This window comes from Zerene cesonia, chromosome 11 (genome assembly GCF_012273895.1).
Source record: "Zerene cesonia ecotype Mississippi chromosome 11, Zerene_cesonia_1.1, whole genome shotgun sequence".
In the NCBI taxonomy this organism is placed as follows: Eukaryota; Metazoa; Arthropoda; class Insecta; order Lepidoptera; family Pieridae; genus Zerene; species Zerene cesonia.
In genome coordinates, this window is record NC_052112.1 from 5,273,571 (window position 1) to 5,296,748 (window position 23,178).

The window sequence follows — 23,178 nt, forward strand, 5'->3', positions numbered from 1 at the left end:
ATTTATACATTTATTATTAATACTTTCAGCAGCAGACTACTGAAGAGAGGCGGAAATCCTTGTTAGATCACCACTGGGCCATTCCAAGCAAGGACAGAATGTCAATTGACCAAGGAAGTGAGGTAGGAATATAAAATATAATTATTTTAGATAGTAATTTCAAAATTGTATAGAATGTTGTTGTTATTTTGTAGCTATTTTTTTATTTAATTAATGTATATCTTGTGTGAAATCTAAGCTAAAATATATTGATAAACATTGATTTATCAATCTTCCTCGGGCATCTTTAAGTGTTCTTGAACCGGAGCCACTCTAGTATCTTATATTACAATAAAATGTACAAGGACCATGTTTCCCAGGTGTCGTCCAGCGCGGATCACGGCAAGGAGGAGAGCCTCGAGGTGTCGATGGCGGAAGGCGTAGAGTGCGCGGAGGGTGCGGAGGGCTCGGACGCGGAGCGCGCCGCCTCCGCCGCCGACGGGGACGACGCGGCGCACCTCGTCAAGCTGTCCTACCACGACTCGGGGATCGATATACGCGACCCCATGCTGCATGTCGCTCCCAACACCTCAAAGAAGGTAAAGATTCCTCTTTAAAATTCAAATTTGGAATTCAAATTTTAAAAATTTTGATTCCGATGGGGCGGCGCATCTCGTCTAGGTATCCTGCTACGACTCGGGATCGATATGTCAACTCTAACCGCAAAGAATGTAACGGCTTTTTTGAAATTCCAATTTCGTATTTTGAATTAAGTTCAATAAGTTTAATAAGTTGATCTTTTGTGTCATTTCCATTTAAAAACATGTAATGTTATTAGCATAGTCGTCTTGTATAAAAGTCACCTCATAGGCGTGGATGGTGAAAAGTATGTATTGCAATCTAAGAATGCCCCTATTGCCCTTAACTATTATTTGCATTTCACTGCACGTATCGCAAAGCGTTCGACAAATTTACCTTGTAACAGAAATCAAGCTGTATTGTATACTATATTATGTGTATACACTGCTATTATATACTTACGAGAAGAAAATCAATTGCTTATAAATATATAGATACATGTGTTTATGTATTATGTAGTCGTGTATGATGTATATGTTACAATCTCAGACATAAGAAAAATAAAATGTCTGAGCGAAGTCATTTGTTGATATGGAGAGTAATTTTCTAGGAAAGTCTACACCTCGAGGACTTTTACCACGAAATAGAAACAATATACGAGACGCGTAGCGAGTCGTCGTACGACTACCATTGCGACGTCACTTATGAAGCGAATTTTTTGAAATGTTTCTATTTAGACCATGACATGGTGAGAAAATGTGTTGAACTCTGAGGGACTGGTTGGTGAATGTAAATTTTATTCCAACCTATATATAGTTTCAATTTCATCTTTTGTTGCGTATAACTTAGTGGTCTTCTTTATTTCTATCGTGAAATGAATTTAAACCGTGATTGTCGTCTTATGTCATACTTTAGTATTATCTTTAGTCTTCAATTTTCTTTATTCGATGTTTCGTCCTAGTTGTTTATTGTTATGGTGAAGGTTATGGTAATGTTCAATATAAAATGTAGAATTATTAAATACAAATATTCTTTGTAATATGAATTGCTATTCTGCAAGATTGATTTTAAATATGAAAACATCTAGAGAATCCGGAGCTAATTATTAGAAGCATTTGAAAATCCTATTCCTTTTTAAAGTGATTACAAATAGTCCAAATGTCAATAGCCAATTGTGTTTTATATTTGAAGTCTCTTCTAATATTATCAATTCGCAACATAGAACACAATATGTTTCTAATTTCTATATATAGACTGAAAAGTAATATTCTGAGATATTACTTTACATTTACCTAAAGCGTCGAAAGCAGCTTGAGGTATCAGGAAAGATAAACAGACCTAAATTAATACCTATATTCGTGCGAAACGAAAATAATGATCTATTTACTGCGATGCACATTGCCATGTCGCAGACAAAAAAAGACAAGTTAGCAAAAATAGAAAAAAGTAACTAATCTATAAGCACAACCACGGCCAGGTGTACAGCGACGCGGACATAGTGCTGTCGGCGGAGTGGGTGCCGCCGGTGTGCCTGCCGCGCGGCGAGCCGCCGCTGTCGGCGCCGCCGCTCGGTGAGAACGAGCGCGCGCAACGCAAGCCGGCCGCTGTCTCTTTCTCGCTCGACGGCAACCAGAAGGACGACCCCACTAAGCCAGATAAGAAGAATAAGGTAAATGAAGTCATTATTTTCAACAAAACATCTACATCGCATTTCAAATTTTCAGATCAGGACTCAATTTAAACGGGACCATGCGGAAGGTACCAAGACTTTCAAATAAAAAACATAGATCAAAATCGATTCACCTACCCTAAAAAAACATACATGTTCTTTATCGAGTGGGTGCGGTTCCTTTTTTAAAAATCGCTTGGAAAAAAATTGTAAATCTCTTGATTAGTTTCCTTCTTAAAGTATACTATCTATGCCTTATTCCTATATGTTACACGTGCTTACCGTTAATCTTTTATATTACATGATTATCAGATGTCTCGCCTTGTTTACACGCTTTTACATTTGTATAATGATGAATAATAATACTATATTTATTATTTAGCCTTATTTCCCCTTTGCGATCATTGCACTCCCTGTTTATTTGTATTCTCTTAAAAGGTAGGTGGCAGATAATTTTGCGACACTATCAGATAATAGTAGTAAGATACGTATATGCATCTCTTCAGTTCCAGATTCGTTGTTATTCAAATATGCATTAGATAATCCAATGGATATACTGTTGTTTTAGATGCTTAAGCGTCTTTCATATCCACTATCCTGGGTGGAGGGTCTCACCGGTGAAGGACAAGCGACAGGACAGACTTCGCAGAGCGACTCTTTGCCTACTTCGGCCGACAGCCAACAATCTACGAGCGTCTTCTCCAAAGTATTTAATAGGTATGATAAAATATCGACTTTATTTTATCTATTTTGGTGGCAATTTTTTGTTTACTAACATAACTCTGTGAAAAGGGATGACTTAAGCTTGATAAGTGATACATGGAGCTTTTACTCAATACATGTTGTGGATGTATCGATAAAGTCTTAATATGTTCCAATATATCGGTAACATAAAAAGATATTATGGATGCGACATAATGTTGAAGGAACTTTTATGAACAACACGCAATACATTAGTCATTATGCATTGCCTCCTAGCAGCGGCTATGAATATTGCGTTGATGTGATTTTGATAAGAGCGCCTTCGGGCACGGTATTATTAATAATTCGTATATAATCGAAAATCAATTGAACATCAAGCAGAACGTACCGACAACGCACACACATACACACGCACGAAATTAATATGGCAATTCAAAATTTTTTCCTCTGCTACCGTGGATGCTAACCGGGATCGTCCGTTACGAACTCCGCTCTGTTCATTGGTTTAGCTCGCCAATGAACCTAGTCGAGTTCGGTACTGGTTTGTTCCTGAGTAAAACCCCGTCGGAGGAGACGCCGCACGAGACTCTGTCGGGGTACGTGATGCGAGTCGCCGCTCCAATATGTGTTGCCTTCAACCCGTAGACCATAGTGACACGCTCCCCAAATCTTACCTTGAGCTTTCTCGATCGGTCGTTAGCATAAAGCATGTCTCACAGAAGCAGCCTACTCTACCTAGCTCAAAGACAGGATATTCTTGGTCGTGGTTTTATACGATCGAATTTATTGGTGTAAATATATTAGTAATATTGTTCAAATTCGATTTATACTATATATACTATATTTACTATAAAAAAATTTAGCGCCAGCTTCTGTAAGATGACTTATGATAAAGTTTCATTCATTTAGACGTGACTGCTGTTACTGAAAATTAGACCAGGAAAATAGTAAAATTATTCATAAATTGTTTAATGTAGTACGTAGAAACAAAAAGTCGTTTTGTTTCCATAGTAAATGTTTCAAAATGTTTGTTAATTGGTGATTTCGAATCGTGTCAGTTTGGTCCTAACAAGCAGCCTATTGTTCGTGACTTCACTTTATGTTTCTAGGCCTTCCCACTGGTATATCTTTTTATCTCGTCTTGTATTATGATGATTGCATTTTTAATCAGTTTTTTTTTTTTTGTTTTTATTGTAATAATTATAACACTGCCTTAAAATATACATTTATGTAGATTTTCTACAAACGCTATTATCTGTACTGGTTCAAAATGCAATGCGCTTACCTCTTTGTAAAACGATCGCTGAATGGCATGTGGTATATGTGTTAGGCGATACAGAATAGTTATTGTGAAGTTTAGTATAGTATCTTGAGCACTAGCGGTGTGCTGACACGACACGCTTTCTAGATAAGATCAGAATTCTCCTTGGCTCGATATTTATTGGCACAAATTTAATCTAATTATATGATAATATTGAGTGTTTATTATTGTGGTTTTTAAGTTAAAACATGTTTTAACACAATCACACATAATAAATTTTCAATAGATCTATACGGACTTCCGTATTTGCTATTTTTGCGTGCCTCTGTCTTACCGCTCTTTCAAGAAACGTTGTCTCATGTTGTTAAGGTTGTGACTCGAGTTTGTTTATGTGTTCATCATTCACTTTTCTAACATATTGGCACCTCTGTCTGTTTCGTAACAAATTGGAGCATGTTAAGAAATAAGTAAACTGAGAATAACTGTGATTCCTTTACAGGAGGCGATAATAATCTTTCTTTTACAGCTTACTATTAAAAGATAACATTTTATTAGTTTTGTGTTTAACATGCAATAATACTTTATAGTTGTATTAGTGCCATGGGAAACAAGGTATTGGGTTAATTTATACTCGTCGAAAAAAATTTTTTGGACTCTTATTGTAACTGGTTTCTCTTGTATCAAGTATTATCTATATTATAGCAAGTGATACATTTTTTTCAATCGTCATATGGTACTCAATCGCTTAAAACTACTGCAATAAAAATAAAGAAGCCAAATGCAAAAAAAAAAAAAAAACATTGAATAACATTGTAGAAAATGTGGTGTATATATAGAAAATGTGGTGTACTTTGTGACATTTTGACAAATTTCGAGATGCAATACGCAGACGCAGCTCGCTGGGTGGTTTTGGGCGTTCTCACACAAAATCTACGAGCAGCGTCCCTCAGCCCAAACTCGACTACAGAAGTATGGTGTCAGTGGACGACATGCCAGATCTATTTGCATCCTTTGATAGTACGTATGACATGATATGTCGTGTTTGTTACCTTGCGATTAACAGAAGTTTAAAGTAGGCTAAATATAATTGTGATGACGAAATACAATATTAAATTTACATTTGTGCTTTATGATATGGAAATATAATTTTTTACAAAGTTCTGTACTAGAGGTGAATTACTAGATTCACAAGACATATTCCAAATGAATGATAACAATATCTCTAAAGCGTTTGCTGTAGCGTATTCGCATTATTTACAGATATTTGTATTAAGTTTTCAAGCAAATTTTCTTACATTATAAACATTTGACCTTACATGTTAATCTCCAACAAAAAATGATTGATCGATAATATTTTCATAAAATTTTCAAGAATTATTCCTAGGACTATTAAATAAAAATAAAATCTGTTCTTAAAATTAGATCTTATTGAAAATGAACATATGACAGAGTTTATAGTTGACGTTAAGATTCATCTATACTAATATAATAAAGCTGAAGAGTTTGTTTGTTTGTTAGTTGGAACGCACTAATCTCATTAACTAATCCGATTTGAAAAATTATTACAGTGGTAAGTAGCCCATATATTGAGGAAGGCTATAGTCTATATATGTATCACAGGCGAAGCCGTGGCCGACCGCTGGTATAGTATAAATGTATTCATCGTTGTTATAGAGTTGATCCCGCGGCCGGCCCGCGCGTCGGACGACCCGCCGCTGTACCTGCGGCTGCGCATGGGCAAGCCGGCCGGGCGCCCTCTGCCGCGCTCCACGCAGCTCATGTCGTACGGCCGCAAGCGCATGAAGCCCGAGTACTGGTTCGGCGTGCCGAGGAATAGGTGCGTGCGGTTTTGTTTGTTTTTTTTTTACACCTTAATATGAACTTTGAGTATTAATATTGATTGATTTGAACACTGTTTGTGCTGCCAACGTTACATATAACCAAAGAGCAACTTAAATGTATATTTTTATTTCTTAATATTGTTTTTTTCGTGCTTTATGTGCAAATTGTTATTTATTTATTTAAAAAAATGAGGTTTTTTTTTTATTTGGAATTATTTTTTTAATATTTAACCCTAAATTCTTCCTACGAGCGGGTAACCCTTCAGCGGAAATTATTGTGGGCTTATAGATAGTGATGGAATATGAAATAGTGCTCTTCGGAATCGAACTTATATCTAGAAAAATAAATGTATATATATATTTTAATGGACGTTTTTGTATCAATGCCAAAATATAAGGAATTATGGTGTTCAATAGTAAAACTATTAAAGAAAATCAATATTGAACCTGTCCATCTACATCGAAGTTATTACAATCATAAATGGATGAAGTTAATTGAAACTGGTTAGACTGTTATGACGTATTAATGTTGGAAAATATGACATGATTCGCATATAAGGAAGTGCTATTGACACTCCGTATAAAAACTGATTGATTTATTTATGTTTTGGCTGTGTATCTTAGACAATAGTTGGAATTATTCACATATTTGTAAGTACAGCTTGTTGGAAATAATTGCTATTTATTTTCATGTCAGCGTGTTTATGTATGTATTTTTTTATTAAAGGCATATTGTTTATCAAAGTATCAAAGTCTCCTTGAAATTATAAATATGTATGTATGGCATAGAACCAATTAGTTAGGAGTTAGTAATTTGAATTTTAATTATTTGCTATTCCATTAGTCCTGCTTGCTATTCTAAAATTCGAGAATTCGATGATTATTGGTTATTATTTTGGTTAAGGTAATTTTGGTTATGGTGCATTCATAATGGTCCAGGGAAAGTTTAAAAGAGAGAAATAAGGAAAAATATGTATTAAACGATCTGTGGCGTTGCGAAGTTCGCCGGGTATTATCATATATCACAATAACATGATTAATCATTTTAAAGGAACGCAACGGAGGCCCGTTTCCTTTTCTTCACCCCACCCTATCCATTCTGTCTCTCCCGTCATCAATCCGTCCTTATCCCTCACACCATATCGCACTAACTGCGAATATTCGCGGGCGGTGGTTAAAGCTTACCATCAGGTGAACCACCAGTTCAGTTGCCCGCTATGATATAAAATAAAAAAAAGTGCTGATGATGAAGAGCATTGTCCCCAGGGTGGACGACCTGTTCAAGTTCCTCACGCACTGGGTGCCCGACCGGTACGGGCCGCTCGGCGACGTGGCGGCGCGCGGCTACGAGCTCATCGACAGCGACACCGAGTGGGACGACGACGAGGTCAAGCCGGGGCAGAAGGTTAGCTAGCACTTTGTTACGTACATCTTCATCTATATCTGTATCTGTACGGACATATAGATGTTTACTTCTACATCTATCTCTGTATTCTTTATCCACATCTCTGCGTCTGCGTCTGCATTTATGTCAATGTCTGCCTTTATTTTTTTTAGTTTTTACGTACACGATAAAATGAATAATCGATATAAATGAAATACTAGTGAACATTTACGGTTAATAGTAATCACATTGTATTCATCGTATTAAATATATGGAATTGACTGCATAACGACGATTATTATATATATTCAATAAAGTAAATACTACAAAAGCGTTGCATATACGTACAAAGCTTTAAATGAATTGGGCTTTTTTACTTTCACTTTAAACAGTGATATCATATTTTGCAATACAATGTTGACATAAAATTCACCTGTAATAAATTACACAAAAATCCTTGAAAATCTTAAAAGAAGGACAGCGAAAGTCGTTTAATGCAGTGATTTAATTGTGGCCCTAAATGTTATAGCTTAGCATCTTATGTAAACTGATTATTAGATTCATATTTCGCGTCTAATGTGTCATTATTATTATAAATTTGAGTGAATCGCCGATACGGCCGTGACCTTGACTTGATATAATGTTCATGATAGTAGCTCACGATCAAAGTATATTGCAGCTAATTCTATCGCGCTAAATCAACAATTAGCCTGACACGCGACTGTGTCTTTATCGCGACATCACTCATCAAGATAACCGCTCCCGTTTGTTAGATCAGATTGTAGATATACTATACATCTTAATTATTGCAGCCTCTACACACCTATATTGTAAAAACTTAAGTCTCGTATAGCACATGCTTGTACGAGTGCGAATATTTATTAACTAATCGCGTTGTTTTTAATAATTCATAAGCTGATACAGTACCTCGACCTAGGTAAATATTATAATTGTGCGTTGTACTCTAACAAATAGGTACATAAATGTTTCTACGCAGTACAAATGCAATACCGGTTTTTCAAACAAATACGTTGCAGATTCCATTGCAACATACATTTATCAGTGACAGGTTAAGATCGTTAATCCTTAATATAACAATATAATACATCATGCATACCAATAAAAACAAACATTATTGTTTTGTTATAGGAACGCGCCGGTAGCACTGGAGATGTTTCTGATCTTACGAGAGAGTCATGGGAGGTAAGATTCATTTATTTTCTGACTATATTACTGCTTCGAGTCAATATTTTGTAACTTTTGTATTGTGATTAACAAATAACGCTTTCTATTCTAACACATCACATTTCACATTACGGTACATATTAAACAAAGATAAGTTTGTCGTGTTGCGTGTTCTATCGTGATAAATTTGTGGTACAAACAAACGGGGCTATCTTTAAATTAGATTCAACAGCACACTATTATATTATATCTTACTTACTTACTTACTTACTCCTGTGGCGCTGAAACCCCGAAGTGGGTCTTGGCCTCCGAGACGAGAACTCTTCATCTTACCCGGTCCTGCGCGGTTTCTTGCCAATTGTATTATATTATATCAAATATCTATAAATGAATATCACGCAGTAAGCAATGTTTGACTTTTTATGTTACTCGCGTGCAATGCTTTCGTATGTCTACGTAATAGCGATGTGTACGCGGGAAAGTTTCGTTTTCTAATCGAATTGTGTGCACGATTTTTTTTAGAATAAATAGATAATTCGAGTTCAATAAAAGGGCTATGAATACATCGAACTAATTGTATTCGATAATACGTGCAGATAATCAGGTAATTGATTTCGATGATCTGAGTCTTTGTTGTACGATAGCGTTGTTAATAGGTTCGATGGATACACGCGTTATCTAGATGAGCCTTAGTATTTGTTTATCGCCGTAACACATTTATTTTAGGATATCTTTACATATCGTAAACATACTTTGCACATAAACACCACATATGACACGTTTTATTGCCATCGTCTAGCAGAGGATCTAATTAATATGTCTGATATAATAAAACTGTAATAAATAACGCGATTGCGTAGCTGCTGAAGGCGCCCTACGTGAAAATATATTCGATAATGAAGAGTCAAGCCGAAGCGCTGGGCGATTCGCTCGGAGAGGAGCCTCAGCCCGAGGTATTATAGCGCTTTACAGCTGTTCCAACGCTAGCAGTTACGATGTTTGTTTTAGCCAAAACTCGTAGGGGTATTAGATGATGCACGAATCACGATGCTAAACGCACATTTCGATGCGCGTTTCCGAACACGTCAAGGCGTCGTTTCCATCGCTCATTTTTAATTTATCACGTCGCTTATTTATGGATCTTTGATAGGATACCATAAATGTGCAGTAATATCGTTTAATACGTTGATCATATTAATTGTGAATTGATTCGATTTGATATCCAAGTACGGACGCGAGCCTTGGTGTGTTCCTACTATCTGTATGCACTTCTAGATACTTATGCACAATCCCGTAGGATTGCAAGATTACTTTCCCCACTCTAAATCCTATTGTGAATGTACATTGTTTATTCTTAGTGTATTATTCGTAAAAGTATTAATAATATAGGAAGTTTTTTTTCAACATCCTCTTAATTACGTTTTCCTTTCAGTTTATTCAATATTTTTAACGACTGTCTAAACATGTTAATAATAAAATTATAACTATAGGTACATATTTGTTGTAAGTCGGCATACTTATTAAAAAAAAACATTGTGATGACCAAAGTTAATTACTTCATACATATTTGCATATAAATTATAATGTATATTTTTTTTATAAATCCACTAATTTTGTGTCTTCATAGTGACGTTGTTAAATAGAGTTATATCACTAGATGATTAAGAATCCTAGGGAACAATGGATGACGCCGCGATCGTCACGTAACCACTAGAATACGCGTCACTGGTTTTTATTTTGTCAGTATGTAATTACATTTATTTGTCTAGACTTTTAATCAATTGAATTTCAAGGATTGTGTCAGGGTAGGGTTCTCCTGTTTGAACTAACTTTATTCCCATAAAATGGATAAAGCGTTTCCACGATGCATAAAAAATTAGGTACAAACTAAATTATATTTGTTTGTTTATTTACTAATGATAAATTTTAACGGACGTCGGATTTGCTGTAAGAGAGTGTTAAAATTTTTAAACAATAGGTAATATGTATAACCGCTTTTTTGTATCTCAACCTATGCTTCGCGTCAGTCAATAATGTCAAAAAACTCACGAGACGACAGTTTAGAATCAAAATTCAAGAATAAATAATATCCATACTGACAAAAAATTGTTATGATAAATCTTAGTGCGAGCTTTTCGCAGGTTGGTAAATGTTTCCACATAATAGCATTAAATTCAATATCATTCGTAAATTAAAACCAAAACCATTTCGTGGAAAAGAAGTTTAGGCACGATTAATTAAAAAAAAACTATACAAACAGAATGCGTTTATTGGGAATGAAACAGTAACCAAATACAATTTTATTATGTGTCGATAAACGTGATCAATTCACTGATTGTACCAGCACATGTGATGTTCAATTTGGTTAGTATCTCTGGCAACTGAAGATAATATTAAGATTAATTATAATCATTTGAATTGCAATTTGCATTACTAACGTTTAAATAATCCGTCGCGTCAAGTTCATTTGTTGTGAGCTCAAATGTTCACAAAGTTCATGTTTTTGTCTTCCATAATGTTTTTCCTTGATCTAAAATCACAGATACCAAATACTATGAATGCTAACTATCCTGTTTGTTACGCCGTAACTCTTAAAGGAATTCGCTAATTCTACCACACTATACCTATACGTTTGTGAATAGATACATAGATCATCAAGCTGACAACAATACTCTGCCAGATAAATGAATTCAAATTGCTACATGCTCTTGGAAAATACCGGACAACTAGCGCATTTAATGAGATGTAGCGTTGGAAATAAGCTAATTCTGGCTCGCATTGTCAAAGTACCAGTTGCTTGTACAATGTACAATCCTTTTTTACGTTTTTTGTACATAGAATTAAATTTGTATTGTGTGAAAAAATGAGCCGTTGAACCATTAATGTTTTTGCAAGTGCCGCTTGAGATTGCATTTTACTTTGAAAGGTGTTAGGTTGCTACTAAATGAAGGTAATGTTAAATTACATAAAAAAACTTAACCAGCCACTTTCGTCGGTAAATAAGAATCAAAAACGCTTTTTTCTGCTTGTGGTTAAATCCATTTAGAGCACATAAAGATCGTCCACAACTAGCCCTTTGAAACTGGAAAGTAAATTGGTAAAAAGTCTAATGTACGACTATACGACCTCGTCCTTCATATTTGGAATTATTCCACTGGGTGCTTTTTGGGACATTTGTCGTTCACGTACAAAAATGTAATATTTTTAACCATGTATTATAATTAATGGTATATTTTACTAGTCCCCGACGAATAAGTGGATATTAATAGTCAAAGAATATTAGTTTTCATCTAATCTAAGCACATTTATTTATTTTATATAAATATATACACAACCAGCCCGCCACAACCGACCCGCAACCGCCCTGGCTTCGTCCGAATAGTCTTTTTTGTGGTTTTTAAAAATTTTAAAAGTTATTCTAATCCCTGTGCTTGGATCCATTGCGCAAATGGTAAAACCGAAAATCATTAAAATGCGTTCAGCTATTCTTGCTTATAAGTGGTGACGTAATTACACGAATCTTAAATTTATATTTTCTCTTACATCTTTTTAAAATAGATAACAATAGGTATTGTTAAATATGGAGTCCTTTTTTCCTTATTTCTTTAAAAACGCCGTAATTAAAGAAATATTTTAATTTTTTGTTGAGGTCAAAATTCGTCTTCATTTCCGTTCATCGTTCGACATTGATGCTTGATAAACGATAGTTGTTTTTTTTTTATCAACTCATTAGGGTATTTCCCATTCTCTATAATGTTTCACAAGCATGAGTGAAGACAACTTTTGAGGAAATAGGTCGAGATTTTGTTATTTATATAATACTTATTTATTTCTTCGTATTTATGTCATCAAAAAGCCGGTAAAAACATCAACCAGAACTAGAATATTTCACCCAACGTTAGTGTTAAAAGTGTTTTAGAATTCTGCCTTTCACAACGTTCGCATTTCTAATATATAAAAAAAACTGCGTAGGTACGTACAGGTGCGTAGGTGCATTCAGCATTAGTTTTAATTGATAATTTATAAAACAACTAAGAAATCCATTCGGATGTTTTACATTAAACAGCGTTTTTATGTTTTTATTTCCAGTTAAAATAAGTCAGAGTAAACACAAAGTATTGTTTATATTTCTCAAAAGTTTTTGAATTCCCATGGAAATGAGGTGTTTCATAGCGGTAAAAGGCTAAAAATTATTGGCTTTCCGCCCGACGACTCGCGCAGCTGAAAATTACGCATAGCATGGGTTTTCCAGAATAAAACTTATTCTGTGTCTGATGTTGAATTTCATCCAAATCGGTACAGTGGCTTAGGTGAGAAGAAGAGACAGACAGGCTGAGTTATATTCGTATTTATAATATTAGTAGGAATTTTGTTGGAAGTCCCATTAAAAATATACATTCTGAATATGTGTATGTTTTAAATGGGTTAATTAATGATATCTCGTTTAAATGTATAGGATAAATTAGAACTGGCTGCATTTCCCTCGATCCAGTGAGATCGAGTTTATATTTATGGTGCCCATAAATAACTCCAGTTTTTATTGTTGGAAGTATTTTAAGTGATATACAGTCTGTGCAGATAACTTACAGCAACGAATGTTTACACATTTTTGTGCATGGAAAATTTAAATAATTAATTACCTTATTACAATAGCGATAGATTGCAATTGGGGTCACCTCATCGATGTTTGTTTTATTCATACTTATAATAAAGTCATAAATATGAAGAATACATTATCAAGATAAAGTTGTCTCAATTGTTAAGATTGCGTATTTAAATGAAAATGAACTTGTCGTATATTAACATGTCATATTATAAAAGAAAACATTTTAATTAAGACTGTAACTCGAGACGTTAGCACTTTAGTTAAAACTAATTGGCGTATCGCTAATTGCTAGGTTTCTAGCGTCTATTCGCAAATTTGCGAATCTTTACGACACAAATGTATCCATGCGTTAATTGTTATTATCGAGATTTGTGACCTACACTAATTGGACGTCAATAACGTGTGATGGAAACTGTACTTACGTTAACCTTTGCAGTTCTTAACAATAATAAATAAAAGGAAATAAATGTCTATTCGGATCACTGAACTGTAAATGCAGGGCTACCAGTATTGCAATGAAATCTGATATTGAGGTAAAATATACAGGATGAAAGTATAAGTGTCTCGTTTCATTTAATACCATAACGGTGTGTACAAACTTTAAACTGATTTGCAGCCAGTCAAGGGTGTTCGTGACAGTTTTTATATAAATCATTTTTAGATTTTAATCTAAAAATTTTTCCTAAAGGAAGTCAAATTCAATGCGTGCATTTGTATTAGAAGGGAGACGATCAATTACTATGGAAAAAATATCGTCATAGAAAATTTCTCAGGGCGATAAGTACTAGGTTTTACTTTGATGAATATGTGTACAGCGTTATTAGTAATTTGTTTTTGGATTCCATAAATCTCAGCCCGTTGATATACGATCTCATAAATTGTGCGGTAGCTGCTGTCCGATCTCAAGAACATAGCCATAATATGAGTATAAATTCACTAGCATTAGACATACTTCCTTGTGTTCACCTAGTCATGGCAGTGTATAGGCAATATTAAGAAAGGACTTCCTAAAATTCACTGCAATAATCTCACTTCATGGTCAATTGTTATTTAAGAATTTTGTACAGCGTCAGTTTATCTGTATAGGTACGTCACATTATAATTGAATTATATATTTATGTTTTTCCACGTAGGTAAAACAATATAAGAAGCCCGTTTAAAATATAATTGCAATGCATGTAATTACAAATGACATGAGGTTAAGGTATTAGCGCAATGCATACAAACCTTGTGGTATGACATTGTTTGCAAATGGAGAAGGTTTAGGTAGATTTTATTTTAATGGATTTTCAAGATTTTTTTTTAATGTTTTTAACCAGTGATGGTATCGCCTCGCAGTAAGAGAGCGGCCTAGCACGTCCGGATACGTGAGTCGACGTCACCTTCGAACACGGGTCAGCCACTACGGTGCATTTATATTTCCAATGCCATCACCCCACTCATCTGGCGTTTATTCACTAATTTTTAACATTCACAATAAAACGGCTGCCCAAGGTGTATTGATGTTGCAATTTCAATATAATCAATTGTTAAAAGTCTGTTCACATTCCAACAATGATAAGCGGTGCGCAGTTCGGTAAATGATCCCATTTGTCCGTCAATTAATCTCTTATACACGTTCAGGCAGCCAAGTTAATTGTTTAAGTAGGGAGCTAATTCGTTTCCCGATAAACAGCATGCTAGAGCAGCCAAACGTGCACTTTTTGTCGTCACAGTGGCGGGGTCGCCGTGGCATGCCGCGATTCTTTCTTTAGCCTCTAGCTAGTCCCCAAGCAGCGGTGCTGCGCCATACTCGCCTTTAGGACGGATTGTTCGTTGAAAAACTTTTTTAATTAATACGCCGCCCGACAACTTGAAAACGCGAGTTCGACTTCAGGCGGCATTCGCGCCATAAATGCACTCGACTGAAGTAAATCACTTTTCAAAGCGAAACATACAGAACTTTGTTTATAAGCAGAGCCGAGGCGCAGTTTACAATACAAAACAACTTTGAAACCGCTTTAGTCGTGTGGGTGAATCTAAAAACGTCTCGTGAATACGTGCGTGTTTTACGTTCTTGTGCATATTTGTAGTTGTTGTATTCGCAAATTTTAGCGAAGTAACGTTTCATAAATGCAGACTATGAAATGGATAGAAATGGTGCGGCTCGGGCCCACGTCGCCCGAGAGGTCTTCAACTTTCGACAGCGAGAAGGTGAGGTTATGAAATACCGTTAACAAAAGCGAAAACAATAATGTATACTTTCTTATCGGATTGTAAAACTGACATCGTGCGCTATAAAACACTTATTCCTTAAGTGTATCGCCAATATATTATAATAATTGTAGTAGATATATTAAATTCAGTTGTCAGCGGGTTACAACAATATTGTTTATAATGTAGCTTGAGAGATTGCTAAAAGCTACTAAAAAATTGCTCAAGTCTTATGATAACGATGTTGAAAAAATAATATAATTTAAAGATGCTATCGTATCTCATTTTTCTAAGTAGCATAATTATATATATAACCTGTTATCTTTATAGAATGATGATAAACATGTAACCTTTGTTATCCAGGCTAAATTTATGATGGTCAAAAACATGGTTGCAACCTATTTATTAATTAACTTAATACAACCTACCAACATTTCCTGTATAGTAAGAATATTAAATGGATTGCAATAAATGTCACATAAACGGGTTTAGGCATTGGGTAAATTGCAAAATAATTATATTGTTCGAATTATTATTAACATTAAATTGCTCCACTTATTGATAACACACCAGTGTGAATCAAGTTATGTACTTATATCAGTCAAAAAAAGGCCGTTTGCTAATTGAGTTTTATAATTAATTAATACAATGTTTCCTATTTCAGATACATTCTATGTTTTAAATATAATTATCATGTTATCAGTAAATGACGAATACTTAATAATTATCTTTGGTCAATTAATATAGTAGTATTGAAGATAATCCATTAACTATTATTTATAAATCATCCAAACTGAATGCAAAACGTCGTTGGTTAATTAATACGTGATTTAGTTGAATGAAATATAGAATCCCTTTATAAAACCAAAACGCTTATTATACTCCCAAGAATCACTTAATTTAAAATGATGACGATATAGCTCTTATAACATAATTTGCTTAAGGTTTTAACATATATAAATAAAATAAATATCTTAATGGTATAAATTTTTGATAGTTACTTATCAACTCGCATTTATTACCTAATAAAAAAACATATAATCCATAGTAATAAATGTATTGTGCATTATATTCACAAATTATTGACATAAGATAACATCTACGATTGATATGGAGTAATTCACAACACGAAGGTTCAGTCGTAATTGTGTTGGTGCATTGGATGCTTTTCGGAATCTTAATTAAAATTATCCGGTTATTGGCAAAATGACTATAGTTGGCATCCAGCCTAAATAGAATACCACTGTTTATAATGTTCTAACTAGCTATCACTAAACAACGTTTTAATATTTTCTTACGTGAGTTAGCAAGAATTGATTACACGTTATTAGTTGCGAAAGTGAAATTCGTTCAAGATGTTGGGAAAGTTAGCGAAAAAGCTTTCCGAGAAAGTGGAAAAGACTAATACCATGATACTTAAAGTAACTATGAAAATGAAAAAGCCACCAAAGTTTCCTTCTAGTAGAAGATGCACGTTAGAATCCATTTGCGAGGTGAGATTTACTACCGACAATTAAATATTATCGCTTGTACTTAAAGGTAATAAATCATAAATTGATTTTAGGATTGCTATATAAAACATACTTAAATTTTTTCTGTTTTTTTAGCATCTGACTATAATGATGTAAGCATATCTCCCTTGCGTTTTTTGTTACTGTGTCCGTCGAATGTCGAGGTTATTCATACTACCATATTTAGAACAAGCATCAGAAATGTTGTATATACATATATGTCACATTTATTATTAGGCTCGATTTTGATTTCATAATATAACTTGATTATATTGGTAAACTTTGTAATAATAGTTAATGTATTGAAATGTGTAGGGTAAGTATAATATTCAAATCAGTAAGTTTCAATGTTTTTTTTATTCTAGCGTTTTATATCGACGTACATTCCTCATTTCCCCCATCCGAGGTACATATCACATAGGTGTATCGTGCACATTATATATAAAATATACTAAAATAATAAATAACGCCACCAGATCCTTAAATGGACGTTGGATTTATTCTTTTCACTCGCCTGTCGACATAGTTGTCATTAGAGGAAGTAGTGCGCAACGCACGCAATTGAATGTTAAAACATAAACCAGTGTGAATGTTGGATGTGAACTATAGTTGTGTGAGTGTTCGGAATGCTCATTAGCGCATCTTGTCATTATTAGATGAAATTGTTTACCATTTCATTCATTCAAATAGTCTCACTTTCAGTGTATGAGCTGTATCATTTTTATCGCATTAACCTGGGCATGTTGCACAATGTTTACGTACCTATTCATTTAATTTAAATAAATTGATTGTTAAGTCAGTATTTTTTGTAGGTATATGAATGTTTTTTGCATGACTACATAAATGTTATCCTTCTATTGGATTTATACAAATTTACGTGCATTTTAGGCATAAAATTGTTTGAATATTATATATTATAGCGTACTTCCTACTAGTATTAAGACATGCTTACAAAATAACCTCATCTTATTCTGCATATTCTTAAAAAATTAAATTAAATATATATAATTGATATTTAATACATTATTTCGTATTCTCTAGGTCAACGTTTTATCAGAGTCGTCACTTTATAAACAAAATATTCTTATTACTAGCTTTTCGCCCGCGGCTTCGCCCGCGTAGAATTCGCTTATATCGCGCGACATGGTAAGGAGTATTTTCTTCGTATTAAAAAGTATGATTTGTTCTTTCCCACGTTTAGCTCCATCTACATACCAAGTTTCATCAAAATCGGTTTGACAATAACGAACTTTCATACAAACTTTCATCCCCTCTTTCAACCCTTTCTACCCTTTTTTCGCGATAAAAAGTATCCTATGTCCTTTCCCAAGTTCATTTCTATCTTCATACCAAATTTTGTGAAAATCGGTTCAGTGGTTTAGGCGTGAAAGCGTAACAGACAGACAGACAGACAGAGTTACTTTCGCATTTATAATATTAGTAGGGATTGAACGTCGAGGATAAAGTATGAATATTATAAGATTTCTCTATTTTAAAAAGTAACGCGTTATTCACACCGTTATCATCAATGTGGGAACAGGTTTATGAATATGAACGAGGTCTGTTTTTTTCCGAGATACGCGATGTAGGCTTCTAAATATGTGTTGACTTTAAAATATTTTTTGATGTAATCATTAATATGGCATAGAGGCATTAATTTTTCTAGAACATGTTTAATCTAATGTACGGGTCTATTTATGGAAAATAAAACTTCTTGACATTCTGCAGCTTGGAAACGTGATGTTGCACGTGTTCTATTTATGTTTCAACGGGTAGGTTATATATGGAAGTATATTAAAGTCCATAATGTGCCGTAACAGGTGCTGTCGATGAGCGATGAGCTGCGGCGAGCGCTTTACTCGTCTGGCGCCTCCGTTGACATGGAGTTCTCGCCCCCCGACCTCATCGGCACCTCCGAGATCTTCACCATGGAACACAGGTAAATAACTGGATCAGTCATAATTGAAATTAACTTATGTTTACGTCCATGCCTTCTTCTCTAAAGTTCAGTTATATGTATGTCCTTCTGCATCAATCAACATATCCAAATGAATCCATTAGTAATTACATTCAATCAGTAATTTCAAACAAATCACTCGTCAATATTAGACTTTAATAGAATAAAGATATGTTATTAGAATTGCGTTAAATGTTCTGAATATGTACATATTTAATTGCGCCAATTCGAGCAGTTGCAAGTTACGCCTTGCTGCGTTCGTTTCTTATATTCTGAAACATTCGAGTGTAGCGTAAAAACAATGTTAACATAGTATGTTTAATTCAACAGAGGCTACGGCCTCTGTAAGAACGATTTTATAAACGAAGTTGATGCTGATACAATGTGCGGGGATATCATAATATCAAGTAGGTATTGAATTGACGAGGGATATTTTCATACGGGTGAAATGTTGGCCATGAATTGTAATGTGATTGTGTATAAATAACATGCGACTCATTTTGCGCAATATTGAGTGAGAACGAGCACGCTTATCTTTATTTAATCGTTACTTTCACATGAAATGTTCGATCAATTGAGAAAGTTTGCATTTTTAGTGCGAATCAGTAAATAAACAACTTTAAAATTGGACCGGTCCAGATATCTAAATCTGTATTAAGATTTGAGACAACATTTATGAGGGGCATTAAATGATGCGCTTATAGCTATTTATGCTTGGAGATAATAAGAGAGCCAAGAAGCCCAAACCTAGCAACACATTACTATATACATATACATATACTATATACTAAATTGCTATAATAAAGCCAGCTTAATTACAATTCGATGCTCATTCCATTTCCATGAATCAGAGGTTCGTAAGCATTTCAGCCAAAATTAATCGTAAGCTTAACTTCCAATAGAGACAGAAAGCATAGTCTCCTCTCATATCCCTAATGATGCCTGGACCTGTCTGTTTCAATCATAAAGGATTTTAATCTCTCTCATATAAACTGAAAGAATGAATCCAGCTAAAATGTCTTCAGAAGGGTATCTCACATTGGTACTGTATGCGCATTCAGGGAGAAGCTGTGCAGCGTGTTGCCGGCGCGCGCGCAGGGCTACATGTGGTCGCTCGCGTTCAGCACGAGCCAGCACGGCTTCTCGCTCGCGTCCATGTACCGCAAGATGCAGCGCGTCGACAGTCCCGTGCTGCTCGTCATACAGGACACCGATAATAACGTGAGTGAATACTCGACTGCTTTCTTTTTATTTTATTTATGGAACATAAACTACAGACGTTTAATAAAATCATCCTATCTTATGCATTTATCAAATATAAGTGTAAGCAACTTTCGCAGTAATACCACTTATACAATAATCTCACATGAAAGAAAATTCAAATTAATATATTTAAAGACTATGGATTCGTAATACTGGTGAAACCTTGTATAATTTTTAATGAAAAATGAATATGCCGAACTTTAATGAAATAGACTTCCATATTATACAGCTAATTAGCGGGTTTGTGCTGAAAATACCATAAAGTAATGGGATTTAATTTGAATATTAACAATGCGCTTGTTAACATGTGAGCGCATTGTAATATAATATAGTAATGTAATATAGTATACAAACAAGAAAGCAAAATCTAATTTACCTACGTGTGTATGAGAACAAGGTGTATAAATATATAATTGAATTATTTTTCATATATTCTTTTAAAAAGACGGCGAGAACCGAACCGGAAATGAAACACGCCTGAACGCATTCTAGTTGTATTAATTACCGTGTTTCTAATCGCATATATGTATAAATAATTATTAGGCAAATAATTAACTGTATAATAATAAATAATTATACCGCGCTTATGTGCAAATGAGCTGATCATTTCGCAAATAATATGTAATATAATCTATTGCATAATATTATCTAACGTTTATTATACCCGCGAAAAAGCTTTCATGGAATGTTAATTTTTTTATAACCATAAGTCAGGTCCATAGATAACGTAAAAGCTATTTGACATTTAAAAGATTCTTAAGTATAGGTATTAACATTCCAAGACGTGCAATCATTTTATAATCTAGTACAAGTGATGTTAGTTCAAACACTAGGTGTGCTGACATATGCTGTACATTATCTAATTGGATTATTCGGGCTTAGGTTATGCTACTAAATATTTATGATGACCTTTCTGACCTACTCTACCATGTCCATGTTAAATCACCGTTAGTTCGCATGAATATAGACAAGAATTTTAATTGAATTAATTTATCATATTGAATTCAGCAAACGTTATTTGCTTGTTCACGTCGTATTGTAAAAGAAATTTCTAAATTCGTGGTTCAAGTAGTTCCTGAGATGTATGCGTTCAAGCAAAAATACACTCTTCATCTTTTATAATTCGTATAGATTTGTTATTGATATGTATACCATTTTACTCATTTACCGAACATAGATTAAAAAAATTTATTCGGTATTTAAAGAAATGTGAGAAGCTACTAACAGTCCTCTAGGTATAAATATGGATAAAATATGTATTTTGCTTTATAGACTTTGTTTATATGTATTTACAAATATTAAGAAGATGACAATATTTATATGTTACCAAAAAACTCACTCCAAATTCAGTTCTCGCATCAGACCTTATTGCACTAAAGAAACGTTTTAACGATTCATATTCGTAATAATTATATCGTTATGGTTAAGTGAAAATAAATTTAATTTATACCGATAACAAGAACCTTTTCTTTATTGTAATAATAGCAAGCGCGACTCATCAAAATGTTATTCATTTTATTTTATTGTATTGTGGAAGGAAATACATCGTAGGTATCTGATTCGGAAAATAATCCTTAATATAATTTGAAACTAAGTAAACTGACAAATGTAATCTGTAATTTAGAATTATTGTGAGTAAAATAATGTTGTTATGTGTGGTTCATGTCGGTAATGTGTTTTTAATAGGTCCAGAATATATATCTTACAGTATGCTTATAGGCTATACTATACAATAGATGTATTAAAGTAGTTTTAAATTACTGTCGCCCGAGACTTGTTTTTATCCAATTTGTTTTAATAATCCATATAGAATATAACCACATAAAAATGTTGATGTTATCTATACTTTTAACTGTGTAAATCTCAATTATTTAATCAATTTTTGTAAGTTGATTTAAAAAGATTCAGTAATTTATAGGACTTCTGTAATCAAACTATCACACAAATATTATAAATGTGAAAGTTTGTTTGTTTGGATGTTTGTCCGTTAATCACGCTAAAACCACAGAACAAATTTTGATGATATTTGGTATACAGATAGGGTATGGGCTGACTAGGGTGATAGGATGCTTTTTATCTCGTTTAAATGATCTCTTGGGATAAAACAGGAATCTTGATATCCGGTTTGTTGTTTTGTTTGTTCCTTGTTTATGTTATGGAGTTATCGAAGAGGATAAAAAATTAAAAATTACATTTCCCAAAAACAATTCGAATTTCTATTCACAAATATTTTTTCACGGTTCAAATTCTCAATTATCTCATTCTAAATACTTCTGTTTGTAGGTGTTTGGCGCGCTGACGTCATGCGCACTGCGTCCTTCGGAACACTTCTACGGGACGGGCGAGTCGCTGCTGTTCGCCTTCCAGCGGGTGGACGAGCCGCGCCCGCGAGCGCTCTCCGACAAGGGAGACGAGATCAAAGACAAGGACGATGACGTCAAAGAAAAGAAGGACGAGGACAAAGACGACAAAGAAGGTGAGCTTGAAATCATCAAAATATGACTAAACTGAAATCAATTATTTGAAAGAATCGTAATAGACAAACCACTGACAAAACATAAACATCGTGTAATGATAAATATAAATTTTGTAACGCAAATCTACAATGGAATGTTTGTAAACGTGACGGAGTTTGAGAAGAGAATCTGAAAAACTGTTCCCACGCTAGTACAAACAAATTTTAAGTATGCAGTTAAAATTAAATAATACTATTTTTTTTTTTCTACAGAACAACCAGCATTCAATACGAAATTCAAATACTGGGGTTGGACCGGTGACAACATGTACTTCATCAGGGGGAGTAACGACAACATATCTATTGGCGCTGGAGAGTATGTTTGATTTTTTTTTTATTTATGATATTTGTATATTTCATTAAAAAAATATTAAAACGAGGCAGTCTAATATTTCCTATTTTAAAACGGCTAAGAGACATTCGCACGTAGTTGTATAAGTATGTAGGTAATCGATGATATCGGTCAGTTTAACATATCTGACCCCGCCTTCTTTTATTGTTATTATTTTATTTTAATCTATGAACCATAATTG

At 34.1% G+C, this 23,178-nt stretch overlaps 1 protein-coding gene across 18 annotated transcripts in view; it reads left to right on the top strand.

Annotated features, from left to right (window-relative positions):
- The window catches only part of LOC119829966 (TLD domain-containing protein 2), a 77,962-nt gene that overhangs the window by 52,050 nt on the left and 2,734 nt on the right, over positions 1-23,178 (top strand). For 12 of the 18 annotated variants that reach the window (XM_038352728.1, XM_038352727.1, XM_038352729.1 and 9 more), the window contains 14 exons: positions 30-122; positions 360-578; positions 2,036-2,227; positions 2,796-2,944; positions 3,439-3,525; positions 5,080-5,207; positions 5,865-6,027; positions 7,298-7,436; positions 8,565-8,618; positions 9,461-9,553; positions 18,731-18,849; positions 19,929-20,088; positions 22,414-22,606; positions 22,859-22,961. In XM_038352728.1, the coding sequence (XP_038208656.1) occupies positions 30-122; positions 360-578; positions 2,036-2,227; positions 2,796-2,944; positions 3,439-3,525; positions 5,080-5,207; positions 5,865-6,027; positions 7,298-7,436; positions 8,565-8,618; positions 9,461-9,553; positions 18,731-18,849; positions 19,929-20,088; positions 22,414-22,606; positions 22,859-22,961 (1,892 nt within the window). Of the gene's footprint in view, positions 1-29; positions 123-359; positions 579-2,035; positions 2,228-2,795; positions 2,945-3,438; positions 3,526-5,079; positions 5,208-5,864; positions 6,028-7,297; positions 7,437-8,564; positions 8,619-9,460; positions 9,554-14,821; positions 15,400-18,730; positions 18,850-19,928; positions 20,089-22,413; positions 22,607-22,858; positions 22,962-23,178 lie in introns of those variants that run through there. The other 6 variants (XM_038352734.1, XM_038352725.1, XM_038352720.1 and 3 more) reach the window with 5 other exon arrangements.